Genomic DNA, 26,585 nt, shown 5'->3' with positions numbered 1-26,585 from the left:
TGCCTTTTTACTTTTAATAAGTGATCATTTTTACATGAGAGCAGGTAAGAATTCTGAATTGTAATTTAAAAGCCTATTTAATGGTAAAGTCATATATATATATTTTTTTATTTCAAGTCGTTTTTATTGAAGTAGAAACCCAAAAGTAAAGACAATACAGTAATTCTCCCGTTACAGAGATGATTCGATTCAGTTATTGCTGAACAATTATAAAAAAGCAAATAATATAAAGTAAATTAACTCTTGCTTGCATCATTGATATACAGATACATATATAACACTCAATGTGTGGAGGCAGCGATTTTAGGCTCTAGTGGATGACAACAAACGTACTCTCAAATGCCACAGGTCAATGTAACAAGACCACCATATAATGCATCAAGGTGGCTCATAGTGAAATGAGGATGCGTCTAGTGATTTCCACAGCTTTCTATTAGATGGACTCCATGTAGATGCTTGTAGTTCCGGATTATGAGCACCTCTCACAAATGATAACCACTCCTGCCAGATTTTGAATTATACCTCATTTGCACTTTTCCATTTGCATAGAACCACTTTACATGCCAATGTTAGCATTAAGTCCAAAAGCAGGCGATCTTGATCATTTGATAGCTGTGGGTCAAGTGCCCCTAAAATTACATATACAAAGTCCTGTACAGGCCTTATCTTGAATGCAGTCAAATATTTTCCCCCAGTATACTCTTAGAGAAGGACAGTTGAATAGCATGTGGGCAAGATCACCAGAACCTGACTGGCAGTTCCAACATGTAGGTGAATCCCTTAACTTACATTTGAAAAGCTTATCCGGAGTCCAAAATGCCCTGTTAATTAGCATGTATTTTGTTTGGAATAGGATGGGTGATACTTTGTGGGCAAGGGCCATCTTATGAATCATATCCCAGTCGAAAGCTATTCCTGTTAAATTCGGTTCAGCCTCCCATTTCGATTCCACCTTTCTGTGATTTTTCTTGGGCAAGGGCAATAATAGTTTATACACCTTAGAAACGAAGTGACCCGCATACATAAGACGTGGGAGATGAGTTATTAACCATGGTGTGTAGGGAGAGAAATTACAAGCAGTTAGTATCGCTTTGATTTTCAAGAAGTCATAAAAATCCATCGGAGTAAGATCATACTTCCGCTGCAAGGTCGAGAACGGGAGTGGATTTTTATCGTCGTACAGATCCCTCGCCAAGTTAATGCCCTTCTTGGACCATGAGTCCCAGAAGAGTCTATTGCCATTATGTTTGAGATAGGGATTTCTCCACAGGGACATAAAAGATGATTTAGGGAATGTCAAATTTGTTTTATGTGTATGGTCGAGTCTAAGCAAAGCCCGCCTAGTATTTAGCATTATATATTTGGAGTGTGGTAAATGCAACAGGTCCATAGTAAGTAGGGTTTCAAGAGGAGCATGATCCACTAGTGATTCCTCAATATTAATCCAAATTGGTGTATAGATTGGGGATTTTGTGAATGATTCCCCTAAGTTGAATTTGTGTAGGACTGCTTCAAGGAAGGGCCAGTCAACCTTCAAGGAAGGACCAGTCAACCTAGTAAAGTCATATTTTAAGTCACAATTCTAACAATGCCACCTATAGAAACATTTTTTGTTTTTGTTACAAAAAAAGGGGTCAGGCCGATTTAGACAGGACCCAGGTAGGGCCTATTCATTAGTACAACAAGGGAAAAACAACCTAGTATCCTACTTAATTATAATTTATTTGAGTCAACCACACTAAATTCTTTTAGTGATTGGGTTATTTATTTACTCAGTTTTCTCAATTCTTATTTCATGTGCAAGGAATTAATGTACTTCTTTTGAAACATATAAGTAGTAACATATACACATTACATACACGACAATTCACATAACATTTATCACAATGTAACACATAAATTATACGTAATTACAATTTAACCTCTAGACATTACATTAATCGATGCGCCATTTGCACTCCACAATGACACTATGAGATTTCAATCAACATTCTGATAATTCAGACTGCATTATTTTCCTGAATTAATTCAATTTCTTTTTTGTATATCCACTTTTTGCCAACTGAATAGCGATTGCCGACACGTTTTGAGCCACACAGAATCTCAATGGGCTCTCCTCAGGCTTCTTATTGTCAACACATTGGTAAAATCTATAATCAAAAATGAAATAAAACAAACTGTCACTTCTAAGTCTAGAGCCTTCTATTTATTGTCTTGTCCCCTTATCTCTGTATCTGATCATACCTGCCAATGTCCGGCACTTTTTTCAATGGCCATGTGTTTCTCTCACTTTCTTGGTGGGATCAATATTCATGATCCTGTGTGATTAATAAAGTTCATCTTGAAAAACACATATTTTTTTAACTACTAAAAGTGCTTCTGTCGCAAACCAACCCATGTACCTCTCTTATGTCCATGTAATGAATAGTCAAAAACTCGGGCATTTATATTTATTCTGGATATTCAATGCAAGGTTTCTGTTGAAAGAAATCAATGCGCCTTTATTAACTTCTGATGGGCATATTTCTATTGTATAGATATATCAGGGAAAAAAGGGGTAAACTGCATACCTCCGTATCATGTAGTCGGCAGGGACGTTTCAAAAGATTAGCTCCCTATCCTCCAATCTCCACTCGATTTTTCGTTTCCTAATAGGACAAAAACTACACAGAGGGGCTTATACCTACCGCTCGTGTTTCAAGATGCCGCCCGTTCTGTCAACTACAGAATGTGCCAAAACCTCACCTGATCTCCTTCTGTCACCAAATCGCCCGGTCTCTTCGTGCTTATGCATTACTTCAAACGTGGAAGTCACTGTCGACCTTGATCTTCCGGTATTCATCTGTTTGTGCTTAGGCTTCTGGGTAATGTAGTTTTTCCCTTATTTATCAAGTATCTCATGATTTTATCAAAATTTAAGCCGGTCAGATTTATTATTAAATTTGTATTGCTCTCCAAGTTATGACTCACTTTCTTTTAATACTGTACTTATGGACCATTGTCTTTCAATAATCTATTTTCCTGATTGCACTCTATCGCTCAATTTAACCTATCTGTTGTGGGTTTTCATTTCACCTGCATGTTCTCTTGCCTTTTGGTGGGTGCATTAAGCATTAAGCACCACTGTTATTATATGAATATGTCAAACTCATCACCTGATTACAAACTGGACACCTTAGTACACAATCAGATAATATCAAACACATTTTTGCAATTTTTAAACACGTAGGGCTGCATGCAAACACCTCTGAGGCTTTTACAGTTTACACTTCTAACATTATGTTCTTGATACTTCCGACATTTCATTCAATCCTGAATGTACACTGTTAAATTTCATGATCAAATATGCCTCTTTTGCCAACAACAAAGACTCCACATCTGTCATTTTTTTTAGATAAATTCAATGCAATCAACACTGTCCATTTAAAATCACGTTCCGAATGTATGGCTTTCATAAAGTGATCAACCATAGGGGGAGTGTTAACCTTCTTTTTAATTCTGGACCTGTGTTGGAGTTATTCTCTGGTTAATTTGTTGATTTGTCTTGCCGATGTATAATTTAGCACATGGGCATACTATAGCAAACACAACGTTTTTGGACTTACAATTAGTAAACATCGTGTGTTTCCATTTCACCTCTTTGTGTACAAATTCTGTTCCCTTCATCGTAGAGTCACAGGCAACACAATTTCCACACTTAGGGTGGCCTTCCACTGGTTTCAGGCCCCACTGACTCTGCAAATCTTTTTTTATTTATTTCGAAAACACATCTGACCTTACAATCTCTTGACCAATGCTTCTATTCTTTTTCATCGTGAGTAGTGGTCGAGGAAAGGGACATTCCAGATTTTCTAATAAATGCCAATTTTGTTACACAATCTGTTTGAATTTATTTGTATCTGCCCCAAATGTTGAGACACATACCAACCTATCCAGTGGTGGTTTCGTTCTTTTTTCCAATAATGTTTCTCGCGGTGTGAACCATGCACGCTTTTTTGTGTGTTTTAGCATTTTTGTAGGGTAACCTGCATTTGGTCACAAAAGTTCCCTGCATATTGTTCAAAGTCATCTTTGGTCGAACAATTTCTATGAATACATAGTAGTTGACCATAAGGGAGGTTCTCTTTTAGACTCCTAGGGTGTGCGCTGTTGAGGTGTAGTATTGTGTTCTTGTCTGTCTCTTTTTGGTGAAGTGATACTGTTAGTACATTTTCCCTTGGGATAACATCCAAATCCAGAAATGTTAGACTGGTCTTAATCTTTATATAACTGAATTTGATGTCATGGTGCGTAGAATTCAGCCACCCAAAGAAACTATCTAAAGCAGGGGTCTCCAAACTGGTCCTGGAGGGCCGGATCCATGCCAGATTTTTTGGATATCCCCTTTGAGATACATGTAGTAATTTTAAAAATCTGGCATGGATCCGGCCCTCCAGGACCGGTTTGGAGACCCCTGATATAAATTCTCAACTGGGCGAGAACACAGGCACCAGACATCATCAATATAGCGAAGCCACTGCTTGATATTGTTCGATAAGGGATTATTGTAAAAAATTAATTGAGCCTCATATTGGGCCATGAAGAGGACCGCCTTCTCCGGTGCAAAAGGACATCCCATGGCGGTTCCCTTTGTTTGCAAATAAAAGGTATTATCAAACCTGAAATAGTTCTTTTTGAGGGCCACTTCCGCCAAACTCAAAATAATCTCAGTAGGAACTCTGTGATGCCTTGGTCTTTTGTCCAAATACAACTCAATGACTTCCAATGCTTCATCCTGAGGTATCTGAGTATGCAGGGAGGTGACATCAAAGGTCACCATCCACTGTTTTGACTCATCAAACTCAACTCCTTCAATTTTCTTAATAAAATCAGTTGTGTCCCTCAAATATGATTGTACTTCCACTAGAAATGGCTTTCAAAATACATCCACGTATTTGGATATAGGCTCCAACACGGATTCACAACCGGAGACGATTGGATGTCCTTGTGGCTCTGACAGTCTCTTGTGAATCTTGGGAAGAAAATAAATAACTGGGACTCTAGGGTATTTTTTAGATAGATATTCCAACTCTTTAGGGCCCAGCATTCCTTGTTCAAAGCCTCCTTTAAGGATTCCTGCACTTTGATTTTGTTTAGCTGCAGTAGGATCATCCTTAACCATTCAGTAACATTCCTGATTTGTAACTTGAGTTGTTCCCTCTCTCATATACATCTCACGAGGCCAGATGACAAGGGCACCCCCTTTGTCTGCCTGTTTGATAATTACCGAAGTGTCCTTTTTGAGGTCACTAAGAGCTTTCTGCTGGTTCGATGTGATGTTCCTCTTCCAATATTTCTTTTGTTTTTCTAGATGTATCAGAGAAGACAAGACAGCTTGTTCATATGCAATGATCTCTTTTGGGATGCCATATGAGGGTGGAATACATTTAGATTTGTTGGCCAGCCCAGTGACTTCAGTGTTACCTTCATATTCTTTGTCTGCAAAAAACGCCTTAAGGTGTATTTTTTGACAATTTAGTAAAGTCGGTTGCCCTATTCGGAACAAACTTTTTGCCCAGTTCCAATACTGACTCTTCACTTTTGGTTAAACATTTTGGAGACAGATTAACTATGGAACTTTTTTTCACGAATTGTAGTACTGCCTTCTTGTTCGCATTTCCCAAGGCTATTGTTTGAATCGTACCTTTCCTTTCTGCTCGCCTTTGTCTAAAAAAGTGCTCTGTCCATTCTGTGGTCCAGGTCTTGAATCTGAATAACTCGAAGACCCAGAAGAAGAAGTTTCAGAAAAGGTCGTAAACCTATTTCTCGAGCGACCCCGATAATTAGTCAGTGCTCGTCATGAATCGGTGGAAGTATAGTAATCTCCTTTTAAATAAGGGTATGCTTGTTCCAAACTGAATGCTTTACTGTCTTCCTCAAACTTCGATGTCTTATAACTGATCATGTTATCTTTAAAAATCAATATCTCCTTCTCGATTTTTTTCAAGCAATTTCTTCGCCTCACTATCACAATGAATAGTTTTCAATTCCTCTGTTAATTTCTCCAACTCCTCTAGTTATTTTTACATAACCTCTGTGCCATCCCTATGGTATGGACCATGAGATCCCTACTGCATTTTGTGCTTATGCAGCTAAATCCTTTCTTATATTCCGGGTCATCCACAAAGATGACCGGAGTGTTCTTAACTTGCAACCCCCATGGGATTGTACCTCCCCTAAGGTGCTGCAGGAGAAAATGCCCTTGCAACTCGGTTATAATGTGTTTCTTAGTTAACCATGTAAGACTATCTACTTCACTTTGCTGTTTAGCCTGAGTACTCAAAGTGACTGACGAAAAGGGCAAAGGTGTTGTGACTAAGTTTTGTATATGTTCCTCTGAGAAGGACAACGTATCCTTTTCTGTCATCTTACTCCGGTGGTGTACAACCACCTACACAAGACTTTAGAGCTCTCTAAGTATAGATCACTCTTTGTCTCTATACCCTCGTGGGTCAATACCTGCTCGGTAATTTGTTACAAAAAAGAGGTCAGGCCCATTTAGACAGGGCCCAGGTAGAGCCTATTTATGAGTACAACAAGCGAAAAGCAACCTGGTATCCAACTTAATTATAATTTATTTGAGTCAATTGCACTATATTCTTTTAGTGATCGGGTTATTTATTTACCCAGTTTTCTCAATTCTTATTTCATGTGCAAGGAATTTATGTACTTCTCTCGCAACATATAAATAGTAACATATACATTTTACATACACGACAATTCACATAACATTTATCACAATGTAACACACAAATTATACGTAATTACAATTTAACCTCTAGACATTACATTAACCAATGCGCCATGTGCACTCCACAATGAGACTATGGATTTCATTCAACATTCTGATAATTCAGTCTAAACTATTTTCCTGAATTAATTAAATTTCTTTTTTGTATATCTACTTTTTGCCAACTGAATAGCGATTGCCTACGCGTTTTGAGCCACACGGAATCTCAATGGGCTCTCCTCAGGGCTTCTCTTTCTCAACACATTGGTAAACTCTATAATCAAAAATGAAATAAAACAAACTGTCACTTCTAAGCCTAGACCCTTCTATTTATTGTCTTGTCCCATAATCTCTGTATCTGATCATACCTGCCAATGTCCGCCACTTTTTTCAATGGCCATGTGTTTCTCTCACTTTCTTCGCGGGACCAATATTCATGATCCCATGTGAACAATTAAGTTCAACTTGAAAAAAACTTATTTTTTTACTACTGAAATTGCTTCAGTCCCAAACCAACCCACATACCTCTCGTATGTCCATGTAATGAATAATCAAACACTCGGGCAATTATATTTATTCTGGATATTCAATCTAAGGTTTCTGATGAAAGAAATCAACGCGCCTTTATTAACTTCTGACCAGCATATTTCTATTGTGTCAATATATCAGGAAATAAAGGGGAAAATGTCATACCTCCATATCATGTAGTCGGCAGGGACCTTTCAAAAGATTAGCTCCCTATCCTCCAATCTTCACTCGATTTTTCATTTCCTAATAGGACAAAAACCACACAGCAGCGCTTATTACTATCGTGCGTGTTTCAATATGCCCGTTCTGTCAACTACAGAATGTGCCAAAACTGATATATTGACACAATAGAAATATGCTGGTCAGACGTTAATAAAGTCTCGTTGTTTGCACAGAACAAAACACTTTTAGTCCGTTGTGATTTCATTAATTTTTTACTTTATTTCAACATTGTTAATTACTCATAAAAACAGCTTATGTGTTTCGGTCCTCAAAAACATAAGCTTTTGGACCTTCATCAGGGCTTATGCAAATATGCCATCAAAGTATACTTTCTGGGCATCACAGAAGAGGGCTCGGTTGCTTATCAAGATGGCAGACTTTAACTTTAGGAGCACCTCTCCTCTACAAGCAATACCTCATTTCCGAACCACATCCTGACGGCATATTTGCATTCTGCTGTATAAACCCTGATGGAGTTCCAAAAGCTTATGTTTTTGAGGAACGAAGGGGCATATTATCAAGGGATTTATCTCCGCTTTTTTGGCTTTAAAAGCCAAGAAAGCGGAGATAAAATTATCTCCCTATTAGCAACAGGGTGCTAACACGCAAATTTGCATGTTAGCACCCTTTTTCTCTAAGCTTCCCCTTGCATCTCTAATGAGATGCAAAGGGGGCGTTCCAGAGAAAAATAATAGGAGAAATGTTGTTAAGCGACATTTCTTCTATTATCAAGGATTTCGCTAACCCTGTTAGTGATAAGAAAAGCAGCGCTAACCGCGGTTAGCACTGCTTTTTTTACACCTGGTATTTTCCTGACTTAGCCATTTTATATCCTATGGAAGGTGGATATCATGGCTAAGTTTGTGAGCCCCTATTATCAAGCTAACGCCAAACTTCGAGAGATTATCATTGGTTTTCCAGAGATAATCTCTCAATTGGCAGTTATCGCGAGGATTTTTATCACTACTGAGATAAAACTTGCTAATAGCAAGTTATCTCTTCGATAATTTCCGGCGATGTTTAGCGTTAAAGAATTCGTTGCTAAGCATCGTTAGCGGTAAATATCGCTAAACGTTGGTAATATGCCCCGAAATTCGTTATCTGTTTTTATGAGCAATTATCGATGTTGAAATAAAGGAGGAAATTAACGAAATCACAATGGACTTAAAGTGTTTTATTTGGTTGTTTTCAGTTTAAAAGAATGCCCTTTGGCCTCGTGTCATCAGCAACTGTTTTTCAGTGCATTAGGCATAACATTTTTGGCGTTTGTAAAAATGCTGTCTGTTTTCAAGACGATATTCTTGTGTTCTGGAACAACAAGACTGATCATAACAATGCGCTGGAAGTAGTCTTAAGTAGATTATTTTCTAACTGTGAAACATGCAAAATGTGAATTTGGTGTTACCTCAGTTACTTATTTAGGTCATGTGCTTTGTGAGGATGTAATTAAATCCAAACCAGACATTGTAGAAGTAATTCAGTGGGCGCCATCCCTAAGTTCTAAAGATGATGTACGGTCATTTGTGGGTTTAACGGAATTCTGGGGCATATTATCAAGGGGGTTTATCTCCGCTTTTTTGGCTTTAAAAGCCAAGAAAGCGGAGATAAAATGATCTCCCTATTACCAAGCTGTCGCTAACACCAGTTAGTGACAGCTAATAGGAGATAGCGACCATCTTGGGCCCCGCTTTGCATGTCAGTGATATTTATCACTAATGACATGCAAAGTGGGCGTGCTAAGATGTTAGCGACTGGAAACAGTCCCTAACATCGCTATCTCCTATTACCAACTTTTGGAGATATTCGCGCTAAGCGCGAATATCTCCAAAAGCTAACACCTGCCCTGAGCAGTTCTTAGCCATGTTATCCAATGGGAGGTGGATAACATGGCTAAGAGCATTTGCTCGATAATGCATGAATATCGCTGACTTTTCAGCGATATTCATGCATTGCGGCCGTTTTTTATCGCATTTGCGATAAACCTTGCTAATAGCAAGGTTTATCTGCAATAAAAATCGTCGATGTGCGGCGATAATTTTTGTCTCTAAACAAGTTAGAGACAAAAATTATCGCTAGTTGTTGGTAATATGCCCCTCTATTCCATATACATAAAAAAATGTTCTTGCAGATACATCAACATTAGGCAATTATTAAAAAACAGGATAAAATTTGTGTGGGATGCTGAATGTGAAAAGGAGTTCAAGGATGTTAAGTTGACAATTGAAAAAGCAACAACTGTTAATGGTTTTGATCCCCAACTTACTTGTGTCATCACAACTGATGCCAGTTCAAGGGGTTTGGGAGCAGCGTTAGCAAAAAAAAAAAAATAGGAAGTGAGGCCATAATTGCTTATGCTTCAAGGGCAGTATCCCCTACTAAGGAGAAGTATTTCACTACTGAAAGGGAGACTTTAGTTTGCAGGTGGGCCTTGGAACATTTTAGAGTGTTTGTTTGTGGGAAACAATGTGACATGAGGAATGATCATAAACCTTTGGTACTTTTATTTACCAATGATGAAACGATCAAGGCTTCAGCAAGGTTTGCCAGAATGTCGATTAGGTTGCAGGATTTATTTACAAAATTGTCTACGTGCCTGGCAAGTATAACATTACTGTTGATTTCTTGTCAAGACTCCCTTTACCTGGGCAGGACTGGAAACCAAAACCGGCCCAGGCAAACTGATCGGCTAGCCCCCCCTGTGGGCGAGGGGGGGGAGTGTGGCCGAGCTGTTTGCTAGGGCTGCTTTCAGCCGATTTTGTTACGGGAGGTCTATATTGCGGCCCCGGTAACAAAAAGAAAAACCCTAGGGGCCCAAACCCCCAGCCCCCCCTCCACCCACCGGAAACACCTGGTTCCTGCTATGGCCAGTCCGGCCTTGCCCTTGACCTCTTAAAGAAAGTGTTCAGAACATATGGGATGATTTTCACTTCACGTTAGTACATGATGAAGGTGCTATGCCTATCAAAAATGAAAATTGGTGTGAAGAGTACTTAAAAGGTGAGAAGTTGCAGGAAGTCAAGAAGTGTATAATTGAGGGCTGGCCCGCCCAAAAAAATCTTACCCCTGATATTAGGAATTTCTGGGAGGTGAGAAGTGAGTTACCCTGTATTAATGGTACTGTTTGGAGGGGGGTACAGCTGTGCCTCCCACCTGAATGAGACAAGGCAATGCATGGGCATGTAGGACATAATGTTATCATTAGAATAAAGCAATCAGATAAAAAAAAACTTTTGGTGGCCTGGTTTGGACATTTTTGTCGAACGTATAGTTAGAGATTTAGTTAGTTGTGCAAATTCTGACAAATTATTAAAAACCTTGAGACCCAATTTTGGGGAACATTGCCATGGATATCATGGGTCTCATCAGTACTAAGAATAAGTACATTGTGGTAACCATCATTGTGTTTTCCAAGTTGCAAATCATGAAAATTGTAGAAAGAGTAAATACTTACATTGACTTATAGTTTTTGGATGAAGCATTTACAGAAGAGGGCCTTCCTATACGAGTTATTACTGACAATGGAGTACAATTCCTTTCTAATAAGGCAAAAGACTATTTTCAGAATGTTGGAGGCACACATTGCACTACCTCTCTATATAATCCCAGTAGGAATTGTATTATTGAGAGGTTTAATAGAGTACTAAAAGGTGCCATACAAATTGCTGGTGTGGACGATGACAAATAGGAAGTTCAAGTGGTAAAAACCATGCCTGAATGCTCTCCTTTTGAGATTATGAGAGGCACATTACCTAGGACTAAAAGTAATACTTCTTGGTTAATAATTTCAACTAAAAGGGCTGTTGATTTAGACAAAATCAAAAAAATAATAGAAAGAACTCATATTGTCAACAAGAAGAGCTTCGATCTGAATCCTTTGATTCAGAGAGGAATGCTTGTCAAATTAAAAAAAAACTTGAAAAATATGCAAAGAAGTAAGTCAATTTATGGGACCTTTTGTTGTAAAGGATGTTTTAAAAAAAACTTTGAGTCTCTCTAATGGTATAGTATGGAACTCAAGTAGAATAGCTGTTGTTAAGTGTGAGAAAAAAGTTGTATAAAGAGGTACATGCTACACCAAAGCAGGATTTTGATATAGAGAAAACTCTCAGGAAAGATGTCTTTTAGACTTGTTATAATGAAGATGACAATTTACAGAGTGCTGTTAGCTCTGAAGAAATTTGCGTACCGAATTCTATTGTTTCTGGTGGTGCTAACAAACATAACTCTCAGGAACAGGTCAAAGCTTCTGTACCTCATACCTCAGAAACAATGCACCTACGCAGAAGACCTATATGGATATCAGATTTTCTTACTCGCATTAGAGATAAGTTGTACACGTACATCTCTTTTGACTTAAAATGCACCTATAATATTTCAATGCTGTATTATTATTATTTATTTATTTTTGTTTAAAGGAGGAAGATGTGTTGTGTTGAGTTGTAACTATTTTCTCAGTACGGACCTTTGGTTTTATTCTAGAGTGTTGGGTCCGTGTCGTGCTATCTGTGGGTAGTTGGTGGCTGGAGACATGCTGGATTGGATGTAATCTGGTGGTGCTACTTCTCGTGCCATTAAACGTCATTTTACACCAATTATGAACTACGTATGTTACTTAACCCCATCACCGCAGGGCTAATTCCCCCGTGACGCGGGGGGGAGCGGAGCCGCTCGCGGCGCAGCAGTTCTGATGACAAGCTCGGCTCGTCATGCAGCACGGTGGTGCTGTGCTGATGTCGAGCTGAGCCTCGTCATTGTCACGCCGCTTAATGGAACACCCAGCACAGCGGGGTAATTATCCCATGCGTGGGCGTTCGGCGGAGGTCATGACGAGCACAGCGCGTCATCAGCACAGCGCCACCGTGCTGCATGACAAGCTCAGCTCGTCATCAGCACGCAAAAGGTTAACAATCACTCTTTAAGATATTAATCATTTAGCTGTAATAACATGTTCATTTTTCTTCTATTAATTCAGTATGGTGAAAGAGGGTACCAATTAATTACATTCTGTATTATCAAGCGAGTTGTGAATATGTAAACGTGCACATTAGCATATCATCGATGTATGAAATGCACTTTGTGTTAAAAATGTCTGGTCTGTAAATGTTTACCTCATGTTGGAAGTTTATTTTCTAAAAAATAGTTTATACGCCTATCGACCTTCCCATGCCTGGGTCCACTCTCTCCGCGGTGGGGATGTCTTCACGATTTTCAAATTTGCCACTCAGGTCATTCTCTTAATGCCGAATTATATGGATGACAGTTTTTTCAAGCATCAGCCTTTTTTTCATTTATTCGGAAGCAGATTAAAAAAACATGAATATTTCCTTTGAAAGGAGTGCACACATCTCCGCCTTTCTGCACCGATTCGCAAGATTTGCTATTTCAACAATATTCTTGTAATTCATGGCAAAAACTGTACACCCCAAGAACTACTCAAATAGGGGTAATGTATTTTTCAAAAAAATAAATGATCACCTGTTTGTATCCACTTCATTAAGGATTGTGAAATATGGTATCATACATTGGATAACTATACCTCACACAATGCTTTACCTATTCTTTGAAATATATTTAAAAACTGGTACTGTTGAAATTGGTATGTATTTGTCTAATTATTTTGTAAAGCTTTCCAAAAGTTGAAAAAAGAAGACTGGCAAAATAAATAGTCATTGGTTCACTCGGAGTGCTATTGCCTCTATGCAAACAGCATGTAACATGTAAGAAAGCAGTCAATAGCGTTAAAGGTTTGTTTTTCGGCAGAGTGGAGTTTTTATTCTCCTCGTTGACAGAATCTATTACTCATATAAAACATTTATTTCCTCAAAGGAATGGTTACGCTAGATATCTTTCCATTCGATACTATTTCTGAGGGCACTCGCCCTTGGAGCCTATTCCAGCTCTCATCTGAATGAAGAGGAAGGTGAAGATGCCCTTCCGTATCACACAGTCACAGTCTCCTATGAAATTGACAACAAGGCACCACCCTGTGATTGAAATTGCGATTTCGGTCCTTGCCTGCCCCACTGACAGACAACATTCCTGTTGGATAAATCGCATTAGAATGTCCCAATGTTACTGGTGAGTCCGTTTCCTGAGCCAGTGAGTCGTGATACTAATATAGCGTATGCACTGTTTGGCTACTTCTCTAGGTCTTTGCACCTGAGTTATGTTATGTTAGATTATTTGGCACTGCATGTTTTAGACTTTAGAGAAACACCATGACTTTGGGGGTGAGGGTAGATCTACGGGAATCAGGGAACAGAAAAAAGTCAACCTTTTCTTTTTCTTTTTCAGCACCAATCATACATATTTATATGGTTATGGCTCTATGAATGTGGAAATCCATGCCTACACAGATTCCATCTTCAACGTCTCTTACGCCGACCACATGCCAGTGTTGTACGTTGGCGATCCCATGTATATTAGTGTAAAAATACCTGACCTTGATGCTACATCGCTATCAGCGCAAGTGAAAAGCCTCTACGCCACTCTGGAGAATAGCCCCTCCTCTGCTCCCAAATACGATATTATCTCTGGTGGGTAAGTAAAAAGAGGATGTGCTTGGGACTCCTAAAGCAAAGTAAATGCCTATCCATTGCGTGTAAGAGATGACCTTTAACACACTTACTATCCACATGTCTTTAGGACACTGGGCCTCAGTTATGGGATTTTAGCGAAGGCCAACGCAGCAAGGCCCCTTGCTGGGCTGCCCTATGCCAAAGCAAAAGGGCAGCAATGCACTGTATTTTAGCAATATGGTGCATTTCTTTCCTTTCTTCCTGCGCTGGCGCCGTTTCGACAGCCTACGCCAACGTAAAGGGTGCCTTTATTGCATGCAGGATTGTTTTTGTGCAGGGGCACCTTCCTGCAAAAAACAATCCATTGAGGCATTTTTCTCTTTCTCAGGGTGATGCAGCAAGAGAAAAAAGTAGGAGAAATAAGCATATTTCTCCTCCTTTCGCCATACCTTGGGAGGCATACAGATTTGGTGCTTCCTCAGGTTTACATGACTTAGTAAATCTGGGGCAGCAGAAAATTTCATAAGTGTTGCATTAGAAAACCCACTGCAACGTCCTTAGGAACGCCTCCCGGAGGTAGAGTAAGGCAACACAGTGATTTGCACTGGATCGCCTTACTCATGATATATGAGGCCACTAACAGCCATTCAGGATGACTTTGCATGGCTTCCTAAATTGGATTCAGGACATGACTGTCAAGAGCGGGCATTATGCTGGGGGCTGTTAGGGTGGGGCTGATTTTGAGGAGGTAGGGGCATATTTTTTACTGGGGGCCAGTTTTGCAGCGATGCGGCTATATCATTCGCCCCCCCCCCGCCCCCTGCTTGGGATTCCCAGTCCGGCCTGATCAAATTGATCACTGCACACATTTCTGGCTCTTAAACGACATATTTTTGTGTTAAAGTAGATTTTGACTAAAACCTTGTGATCTGCCTGTACAGGTGTTAGTTTTGAATCTTATAGGTTGAAGGCTAATCTAAGGGCATACATAAAAAACGTATAAACTTAACACTTGCAAAGGAGTCTCTCTTTAATGGGCCCCCTATTATTAGCACCACATTGTCGACCATTAGAAGAAAAAGTGAAATTCACGTGGTTCATTAATGGGCAAAAAGGGAAGTATCACACTCCTTACATAGAAGTATGAAAATGGGTGGTCATTATTTTCTTCCTAATGCATAACTGTCAGTGATATTGAGCTGTTGTGATGATGTATTTGGTGTGAGAAGTTGGCCAGATATATACTGTCCACTAATTAAAGTGGGCACCCTGTACCAGCCCAAACAACCCTTATGGTGATTTAAGAGGTCAAAGATAAACTTAGAAAGCTATCCAAGTGGTAGCTGTGGAAAGCAGACTTCAGGCCTAGTCTTGAAGGAATGTTAAACTGCTTGTTTTACAAGAATGCAACCTTATTGTATTGGTTGAATGATAGGAGAATCATACGGTAGTTACAAAAATATGTATTTATTATCATAACACACTCTAAATACCTCACAGTATCTGCTGCATACAGATAAACATAAAGAACATAATACTGTAGCACATAAATCGTAAGTAGCATTAGTGCACAGTGTGCTCCAGGGAGAGATCAAATCATATACTACACTAGTGGTATAAGAATCACGGCTTGAGTCAAGACAGTGTCTAGAGGATGTAGAAATGCTGGGACCCCAAGAAACCACCCAAAGTGAGTAAATAGGGACCCCACAGAGAACGGGAGCAGTGTGGGAACAAGACCACATGCGCTGTAAAATTCTATGGGAGAGTCGCAGGTGCAGTTTTAAAGCTTAAGGACCCTTCCCAGTGGATTACAAGGAAGCCCTATGGATTATAGGAGGTTGAAGAGCCACCCCACCTGTGGATACCGTAGTAGCAGAGTTATCTATCCCAGGGAAGCAGGATGCATAGGGCTGAAGTGGTGTCGGAAACAGTTCTCAATCTCAATGGAGGACTTCAAGGAAATGCCACTGTGAGAAAGAAGAATAGTATCCGATGGAATTCAAAGGTGGATTTAAGATGAAGAGTACCTGAAAGCAGAGGGGACAGAGTCTAGCTCACTCAGGAGTGACCAGGGGCTCGGTAGACAAATGCCCACCGATGTCGGGTACTTCAGGTGCATTGAGGGGGTTCTTGACTCTGCAGCCACCAGGAACAGGAGATATCGAGAACAACGAGGAGCGGGATGCAAGCTGCCCACAAAGGATGTCAAGTGCTATTGGGGTTGAAGTCCGGCTAGAGCACCCACAAGCCTTGGCAGCGGCAACCCATGAAGATGATCAAAAAAGGTTATGGTGGGGACGTGGTTAGCAGCCAGGCAAGTTGGCCGCAGCCTAGCGGAGCTCTAAGGGTGAGGTTGACTTCCCGGCAAATCCAGACATCTATCCGTGGGTAAAATTGTACTCAGAGCCCGTTCTCTTGATCCGGAGGTGGAGCGGATCGACCCCAGGCAGAGGTCTCCCCGTGGCCGGCGCGGTGCAATATCGCTAAAGGCAAGGAGCGGCCTACTCACCCATGTGCAGCCAGGGAGTAAATGTTGGCGCTGCAGCGGCTACGCGGCTGGCTGAACGGTGAGGAGAGGACGTAACTGGCGTGGAGGGCGGGCGTGCGGCCAGCCACGACTTGTGGCGGCGTTAGCGGCTGCTGCCTAATTGACTGTGTGACAGTAGGGGACCCCTTTTCCCCCTCTCACTCCGCCCCCCCCCCCCCGAAGACGAATATTGGCAGCCAGGACCGGCCCGTCGGTCTGGTTGAAAGCGGGGGTGAAAGGCGGACGCCGCGGAGTCCCGGAGGGGCTCAGCAGGAGCCCGAAGCAGAGCGGCCAACAACAGCGATGCAGCGGGGACGGTACACCGGCGGGACAGACCGGGGTATGTGCGCACCATAATTGACCGCCCAAGCATAAGAACCTATCCCTACCGCTCCAGCTACTAATCAGCAGCTTGGGACAGTGTATTATTGTTTCACAAGGCATGGCAGGTGGCGGCTGGCTCCAGGGTCGCCTGTAGTGCCTCCATAGCGCATAAAGCCCTACACAAGGGGTACAGCAGGCCAGAACCCTGGCGGGGACTACTGCACAGCAGCACACACAAGATAAGGGTACACGCTGGAGCACAAAAGACAGTGGTGGGCCAGTATTGCAGACCCCATACAATAGCCCCCCGGGTGGCTCAGTGCATACTGTTGGACGACAGTGGCCCCACTCACGAAGCAAGAGAGCTACAGTGAAATCCCCAGAAGGTCCGACTGAGCCTCCCCCATCCGCGACAAGCCACATCAGCCCTCAAGAAGCCTGGTGGCGACGGGAGGAGGTGGCCAGGTGAACAATGAGCGGCAAGGGGGCCAGCGCAGCCCAACAAGGCAAGCTGGATAAGGTTGCCTATACTAAAGACTTTCCCCTGCTGCCGGAATACACAGGAACACGAGCTAAAAACCAGGAGGTGGTCAAGGGCTCTAAAGTGACACTAGAGGATGTAATGGTGGCCCTACACCAGGTGCAGACCACGGTCTTGCAGTTTCAGGTCTGCAAGGCAGAGAGGCAGGGAGGGGGGTTGGGGGCGGGGACTTAGTTTAAGTTTTTGGATTTATGTACATGTTATGGTCAAGTTTAGAGATGGTTGCACAGTACTAGCACGCACAGAGACACACATAAGCTCAAATATGAGACACTTCACTAGCATTAATAGGATTATCACACATAACGCTGTGAGACAAATGGCCCACTCCAGCAAATCCTCTATACCCTACAGAAACGGCGCCAGACATGACATTAAGGGATAAAGACGGAAGGGTGCCTGATATAGAAAAGCTGACACTGGTACCACCCCACTCAATACTTACATGGAATGTGCGTGGTCTGGGAGATAAAATAAAATGGGGTTTGGTTCTACGATACATCAAAAGGTGCACCCCAGCAGTGGTGTTGTTGCAGGAAACTCACCTTACCGGTACTGCAAACAAGGCTTTGGATAGATGGGGATATAAGATGGTGGTCCATTCGGAGTTCACTTCTGGATCCAGAGGAGTGGGGATATTGGTATGGAAGCAATTCCCAATAATAATAAAAGACACCAAAATTGATGGAGCAAGGCAATTCGCGGCAGTGGCTACGCAGTGGGAGGAGTGGCCTCTTAAAATAGTCTCGGTCTATATCCCACCTGCACTACACACAGTGGTATTCCCAGATCTTAATGCATTTTTGTTGGGATTGCCAGAGGGAGAGCTACTCCTGGGCAGGGACCTTAGCACTGTCATGGACGGGACCCTTTATAGACCATGGCTGGGCGGTGGGGGAGTGTCCCGTTTAGGGAGCTTTCTGGAAATGCTGGGGCTTGTGGACATATGGCGATGACATCATCCGACAGAGCAGCAATACACGTACCACTCGGGGGTACACAATAGTCTCACAAGAATTGATTACTTCATAGGTTCTATGGGTACCCTTAAAAGCGTAGACAATGTAAAAATAAAACCTAGAGGGATTTCGGACCACTCCCCAATATTTCTGAGCTACACCCATTACCAACGTACAAGACGCCGTATGCACGCAATACCCCATGGCTATTTACAACTCCCCAAGGTTCAGAAGGCAATCTTACAGGCGACACACCTTTATTTCCAAGAGAATGCTGCGTCAGTGGACTCCCCGACCATCCTGTGGGAGGCATATAAAACTGTTCTCCGTGGTCGGGCAATCCCCTCATTTGCGGCACATGAGCGTGAGAAACACCTTGAGTTGAACTCGCTAGACCAGGAGTTGCAGGCAGCCGACACCCAGCATGCCACAGACCCCACCACTGACACATCACATGCCCTACAATTAGCGCAGAGACGACATATAGCGTGCCTAACAGAGCTGACAACGCAGCAGATAGAATCCACAAGACACAAGATCTATGAGGTGGGGACAAAGCCGGCAAATTACTGGCCTGGCTGGACAAGAGGGATACAGGGGACAAATGGGTGATGCAACTACGTATTGATGATGACCAGGTGATAACTGACCCTCGAGAGATAGTGAAGGCACTAGCAAGTTATTTCCAAACAGTTTCTACGTCACCTAACACCATGACGATAGAGGAAGCACTGACCTATGTGCAAGATCTGGATATGCCCAGACTTGCCCCGGATGCAGTAATGACCTGGAGGCAGATCTGACAGTAGAGGAGCAACAGGCGACAATTGGGGCACAACAGTCCAGTAAAGCAGTAGGGCCAAACGGTATACCTGTAGAACTTTATAAGAAAATGATTGTCACCATCGCCCGCACTTACTTAACATGTTCACAGACAGTCTAAAGGCCGGAGAACATCCATTGAACCAACATGTTGCAACTATAGTGGCTATCCCAAAGCCTGGGAAACCAGCAGATAAATGTACCTCCTACCTCTCTATAAAAAAATTTAAAAAAGGTTACGGTTCAGACTAGCAAGGTACCGGAACCTCACCAAACATAAGGGAGTCAGGGCAAGCCTGTAGTAACCAGAGGAGCCCAAGAAAAGCATAGAGGACCCTTAAGAGGACCCACAGGCTGGAGACACAGGAGTCGCAAGGGGACCTCAAGCAGATTTACAAAGCAATGACTCACGGAGCACTCGGCGTGAGGAGGCCAAAGTTCTTTGGTGGAAATATTGCCAGAAGTTGGGGCTATTTGAAGCCTAGTGCACTTGTTTTGGTAATGCAAACAGGCATATAGTATGCGGTGCAAATGGGTACAAGTATTGCAGCCCCACAAGGGATTCTGACCTCAAACTTAGTGAGAGGGCAGTTTGGACCGTGAGAAACTTGGAAACATACTGCCTGTGTTGCTGGAGCCTTTGGAGTCCATTGGAGCTCAGGAGAAACAGACCAGTCAGTCATGATGTGGTGCCTGTGGTTGCAGGGGAGTGACTCCTTCATTCCAAGGAAGATGTATTTGGTTGTCCTTGATGCTCCACAGGTCCTGCATGGAGCCTTTATGGTGCACGAGCACAGGCAATGCTTTTGATGGAGTGGGAGACGAAGTCGGTCCCACACAAATTCCAGAGTGTCCAGACGGTCGAAGTTCAGTGGTTTGTGGTCCAGAATCTTGTCCACGTCAAATCTAGGGTGCTACAGCCAGGTAAGACCTTTTGTACCCATGAGAAAGGGTTGGAAAAATTCAAGGGAACCTCCCAAGGGAGGGTCTGGACAGTGGGGAGGTTACTCTGATGTCCTATCTTCAGTTTCGTGCCAGAGCAGGAAGCAATGGCTCCCAGGACTGGCTTGAACGGGACTATGCACAGGGACACAAATGCAAAATACAGACAACATTGTGATGCAGAGGGCCCATCACATTCCTAGACCTGTTGTACCCCTGCTTATTAGTCTCCTAACTTCTCTCCTCTTATCTTCTTCCTCCCTCCCAAGCTGTCCTTTCTATCCCTTTCCTTTGTTCTCCCTGTCCTTTCGTCTTTCTCTCACTCGATATTATCTCCTCCCTCACTGGCATCCTGATTCCTGGACCTATTCTTTTTCCTTGCTGCTTTTGCTTGTCTCTATCCCCTTTCTCTCGATTGTATGATGTTACAATGCATACTTTTACAACGCATACCTTTACAATGCATTTTTTACAACGCAACATCCATTGCAACGCATTCCATTACAACGCATGCCATTACAACAAATTTTTTAAAACTACCTTTACAACACATTCCATTACAACGCATACTACCTTTACAACGCAAACCATTACAACGCATACCATTACATTGCATGTATGGTAAGTATTGAATAGTGTAGGGGTAAAAAATAATATTTTAACTCCAGGGGGGTGCAACAGTAGGGTACGTGTTGGATAGTGTAGGGGTAAAAATTACTATTCTAACTCCAGGGGGTGCAACAGTAGGGTAAGTGTTGGATAGTGTAGGGGTACTATGCGTTGTGATGGTATGCGTTGTAATGGTATGCGTTGTAATGACTGCGTTGTAATGACATGCGTCATAGTGGTATGCGTTGCAGTCTCATGCGTTGTAATGGTTGCGTTGTAATGGCATGCGATGTAATGGATGTTGCGTTGTAAAAGTTTTGTTGTAATGGTAGTGCATTGTAAAAGTTGTGTTGTAAAGGTTGTTTCCCCTTTCTCTCACCTCATTATCAACTTCTCTTATTCTATCAGGTTTTCTATTCTCCTTTCCTTTCTATATTTCACCTTCTCCCTTTTCTCTCATTCCTTTTAGTTTTCTTCTCCATTTCTCCCTTTTCAACCACTCTCCCCCTAACTAGTCAATCTCCCTGAAGAGTAAACAGAGTTGAACCCAGGCATGCTCTGCCTAAAAAATAACTGGGCAGGTGACCTCTGAAATAATTGCAGCCAATGCCAAGCAGGTTTCCTCCTCCAAGCTCCAGACACTGGTGCAATTTCACCTGCTGCACCACTGATATCTAAGCCCTTGTGTGTGACAGAGGAGAGATGAGAAGACATACCACTTAAGAATAATTATATATTTTCTGCCTTGAAAGGAGCAGAGAGTGAAGGTTTGGTTTCTTTCCACACCAAATTGGTGTTAAAAACTCCTAGGGCCTCATTACAATGTCAGTCAGAAAGCCTCTGCCCGACAGTCTGAATTTCCTAGACTACATTGGAACCCTTCTGACCGACTTGGTCGGTGTACAATCCGCCCGATCGATTATGATGCTTGCGGTTGGAAAGAAACCTGCACAGTTATTCTGAATCAGTTCCAACTGGCTCTCGGAGGATCCATGTCAGTCAGAACTGCATTGTGCACCTCTACAAACAGCATTTCCAACTATTCAATTATGATGTCAATTTCCAACAGCCTTTCCACATCGGCCTATCTGACACGAAAAGGCTGTGGGAAAGGGACTTTGAAGGCCCCTAGCAAGGCCCCCTTCATCCTGCGTCCTCCAGTTAGGAGCCAAGGGGGCCACCTAAGGGAACCCTCTGTAAGAACCTGAACTGTGTAGCAGGCACTGTGGGGTGTCTGCGACAGTGTCCACAGTTTTACACACACACACATATCCTGATAGGAGCCTGTGTTGTCGGGCAGAACAAGGGCTACTTTTTGGAGCAATGGGACTCCGAACGAACAGTGTTCGGTTGCATCGTAATGAGTCAGGCTGAACCGCTGACGGTGAGTCAATCGGTTCCCAAATCTAACCGCACAACATCTTATAGAGGCCCCTAATGTTATCTAACACTAGAAAAAACATATGTTTCCTACAGGAAATGGTCCAAAGGTGAGTGTTTACAAAATAATGTAGATAAGTTTAAAAAATACATTTTAGTCCGGATACATCTAGTTCAACTGTTAGTAGATAAGTGTAGAGTGTAACATTCTTAACCATTCAAAGGGGCAGTGAGTAACTCACCTAGCAATTAGAAAAATAGGTTCTTACTACCTCTAGTGCCAGAGAACTGGGTACAAACCTGAAGAGAATATAGAGAGTTAGAGTTGCTAATTCCCTACTTGTACCTAGAGCTAGGTTCTGAGTTGCCTCCAGGGCAATCAGGAAGGGCCTGGCGGGCTGGTTTGACAGGTCAGTATCTGGGATGACTTTTTAGCTGTCTGTGGGCAGTGGCAGCTGGTACCTGGAAGTAGCAGTGGGGCAGATTGAGGGGAAAGGGTAGAGGGGTCAGGTAAAAAAAAAAAAATGATAATCACTAACCTTCCGGCCACTGGCCGGCCCACCACCACCACCTCTCCTGTGTCCTCTTCCTGCCCTCTTGGGGAAATAGGAAGCAGGAAGCACAAGGGCTTCCATATTCCTCTAAGCCAATCGCAATGCTACAATGCAGTATTGTGATTAGTCTGAGTACTGTGACACGCCGCTCATCCAGGGGCTGGAGGGATGGGCATGTTCTCCATGCAGGCTGTATTGCAGCCTGCATGAAGGACATACTGTGTGCGCATTACTGTAGAGGGCAGGCCAATCACTCATGCTCATATAGCGAGTGCACAGTGCTCCTCCTCCTGCTCTGAGAGCAGCCCCACCCCACAAAAACGCCACAACAGGAAAAAATAAAATGATAATAACCTTGAGTTATTATCTTTTTATTTTTCCTTTTTTACACTACTTAAAGCAGTGGGGTGATGCTCCTCATCCTTAACCCCGTGCGTGTTCATGACGGAACCATTCCGTCACGAGCCACGGTGGGGCTGTGCTGGTGATGGAATGGTTCCATCACGGGCCGGCCGCCGCGCCTGCACGGCGCTGATTCCGCGCCTGCGCAGAGTGTTCCATTGAGGGGGCGGGGCCGTGACGGAACCATTCCGTCACAAGCACAGCCCCACCGTGGCTCGTGACGGAGTGGTTCCGTCACGAGCATGGTGGCGCCGCACGGCCACCCCTCCCCCTAGCGCTGCAGCAGAATTACCGCCGCTGCCAAGGGGTTAACAAAGGAGCCAACACTGTTTGTGTGCCTGCTTTATGGTCTCTTGGACTGGTATTACTGTTAATTTCCCTGATTTTAAATCAAATATTGCAAGCAGCAAGCTGAAATCCAGAAAGTCTTCCGTACTTCCGTAAAGAACTGCTCCAGTTTGCAAATATAGGTCGCTTTTCTACATATCTATTTTACTACCGGTGTCCGCACATATAGTAAAGTTTACTGATTCCATCACTTGCAATTATCCTAGGCACTCTATCTTCAATGTGCTCTAAAGCAGCTCCTGTCGCTCACAAGGTTTCAACTTGGTGCTCAAGAAGCTGTGATGACTTAAAATTGTTAGGATGAGCCTGAGAGTTTTGTGAGGCTGCAAATTATACTAGATTCCCCATCTCCTGGTTCTAGATTAATCCATATTTTACTTCCCTGCTCCACAGTAACCACCACTCCCAGAGTCCCTGACGGGTCTCTTAGAAAACCTAGGAGACAGTAAGTGGTTGATTTTACATTGTAATAACTTACTATGACAACATACTTTTTAGGAACATCATTCCTGGTACTTATGGTTTGGTACCTTTTTCCAACAGATATTTAATCATTATGCCACTCTAAAGCGTTATGCCAAATTATCTTCAAAGTATTGGGATCTGATAGAAGTGCAAAGCCACAAATGTACCCTCAATGGAAAATTAGATCAACACAGGACTTTGCCTACTCTGCGATGAAAAGCTTTTTTAAAAGGAAAACATGCTAAAATATACTGATTTAATTTCTCTCAGCTGTACGCCACATAGGTTGCAACAACAGATAACAGCCTTACAAAGCATTAACGCATCCTTGTTGATAACTATAAGCTTTTTCAGCGATCCACTTTTTTGTCGGCCCAATTCTTCTTCAGGACATAAATATTTGCATTACAATTTAAAATAGTGGATTCTGTTGTTTATGTTTGCCCTTAGATCAACCTTCAGGCTATAAGATTCGAAACTAACAGCTGCACAGGCATATTTCAGAGGGTGAGCCGAATTCTACCGGAAGACACGAATATGTCTGATGAGGGCTATAATAGTATGCTGTGATCTTAAGAAATATTTTGGGATGTGTAAACATGACTTAATACTGGTTGCAGAGATAAAATTCCTGGGTCACCATGCATAATTTGTGAACATCACACTCTTTTGACTACAGGTTAAATTCACCCTAAAAAGTATTTAGAATAGGTTTCCCACACAAAACACATTCAGGAAAATGTACCTTTTGCAGAGCTTTTTTCTTAAGTAACCTTTTCATGTAGTTGTATTACCCACTTAACGTTTCAAATCTCTTTACGGTTCTGAACTTTACAAAGTTTCAAACAATCTTCACACACTTTTCGAACAGTTCAGTTACACCTCTTTTCACACCTCTAAACAAAAAAATAGCCGTGCAACAAAATTGAAATGCTAACCATTGTACAAGCATGCGCACTGGAATTGTGTGGTAACTGACTGGGCCCCAATACACAAATGGAATTTCTCAAAAAATAATTCAGTAGCTCAAGCACCTTTTCAGGGGGAGGACATTTCGTTTAGATTCTTGCAACAGTTGAAATGGAGTTTGTTTTGGAAGCATTACTGAGACAAAGGAATAATTATATAGCGAACTATGGGCCAGATGTAGGTAACTTCCATTTAGCGAGTCCTTAATAGCGATTATTACCGAATCGCTATTAAGGACTCGCTAAATTTAATGTAGGTAGGAATCGCTAAAAATATTAGCGATTCCTTAACATTCCTTAATAACGAATCGGTAATTCCGAATCGTTATTAAGGAATACTTAGCCATTCATTCCTATGGGCTAGGAGGCCCATAGGAATGTATGGAAAGAGATAGAGGTATTACCGAATCGTTAATAGCGGGAGATATTTCAAGGGTGCCACAGTGTCCCAAGGACATCCTGTTGCACCCCTGAAATGTGCATGTGTGCGCATGTGGTGCACATACGTGCCCTAAGGGCATGGATGTGTGCCACATGGCAGATAAAAAAAAACAAGTGCTTTTTGTAAGGAAATCGCTACTTACCACCAACTTGAAGTTGGTGGCAAATAGCTATTCCTTAAGGCTCAGGTGCACTGTTTTCAGTGCTACGTACATTGCATTTAAGGAATCAGTATTTCCGATTTCTTAAATGCAAGAGCAAAATAAGGGATCACTATTTAGCGATTTCTTATTTTGCATGTAGGTTTACAGTCACCTACATCACACATGGCTAAATAGCGTCCGGTAACGCAGAAGTTTAATGAATTTCGCTGTTACCGACCGGTATTTAGCCACCTACATCTGGCCCTATGTTGCATAAATGGGTTTGAGGCAATGTGAAGCCACTAATGATTGGAACCAATATCACCAGGTACAACGATTGCTAGTTGTCCTTACGACCAGTTCAGATTGAAAGATTTTTGGATTCTTTGTAGTAATTCACTGTTTAAATGTGTCCCCGATCTCCCATACAGGTGCCCCTCTGTTGACTTCACGGACATAATGTCCGTTAAAAAGAATGGGAACGAAACGGAGGCTCAATTTGTTCTCCAAGTCTTCGAGATTACTGGGAGTGAAACCTTCTACCTATTTGCTGAAGTTACAATCTGTGATGGCACCTGCGTTCCGGTAAGGAAAAGTAGCCTTGTCTGCAAAGCCGCCTAGTATGTCAGCCGCTCTCGTGTGTTGCTTGCTTCTTCTGATCTGTCCATTGAAAATACTCTTCATATCCAAATGTAAATAAGTTGTCCTTTCAAATTATTAACACACTAATTATGGAGACCTCCATAGCGTCATGTCCGTTACTTCTCTGGGAGTGTCACTTGGACTACAAATACTCCTTTTAATAAGCCCATAACTCTTCTAGTCAAGGCCTTGATGAGCGATAACCTCTGCTGTTATGTAGCGCCCCTACCTCTGCTCTGCTAGTTTTAGCTGTTACTATTACCCACGTCAAAGGCAGCATTTCATATTGACTTTGGGAGCATGAGGGGCTTAACCAGACATACCAGGATTTGAACCTGTGTTCAGCAGGCTATACACGGACCATTGCAGCGGCAAGATTAATCCACAAAGTCATTGTACCAGCTCCAAAGTCAAAGGCCGGAATAAATATTGGACTTCTCCATTCATCAATTCTTCCCACCCTCAAGCACCCCCTCCA

The 26,585-nt window shown here is 42.4% G+C and overlaps 1 protein-coding gene across 2 annotated transcripts in view; it reads left to right on the top strand.

The window, feature by feature from the left end:
- Positions 1-26,585, top strand: part of LOC147733074 (pancreatic secretory granule membrane major glycoprotein GP2-like) — a 211,246-nt gene that overhangs the window by 157,440 nt on the left and 27,221 nt on the right. For both annotated transcript variants that reach the window (XM_086957635.1, XM_086957636.1), the window contains 2 exons: positions 13,814-14,059; positions 25,897-26,050. In XM_086957635.1, coding sequence (XP_086813761.1) covers positions 13,814-14,059; positions 25,897-26,050 — 400 coding nt within the window. The remainder of the gene's footprint in view (positions 1-13,813; positions 14,060-25,896; positions 26,051-26,585) is intronic.

Source organism: Lissotriton vulgaris, chromosome 2_1 (genome assembly GCF_964263255.1).
Source record: "Lissotriton vulgaris chromosome 2_1, aLisVul1.2, whole genome shotgun sequence".
NCBI classification, from domain to species: Eukaryota; Metazoa; Chordata; class Amphibia; order Caudata; family Salamandridae; genus Lissotriton; species Lissotriton vulgaris.
The sequence above is the reverse complement of the archived record's forward strand: the minus strand, read 5'-3'. Positions and strand labels throughout refer to the sequence as shown.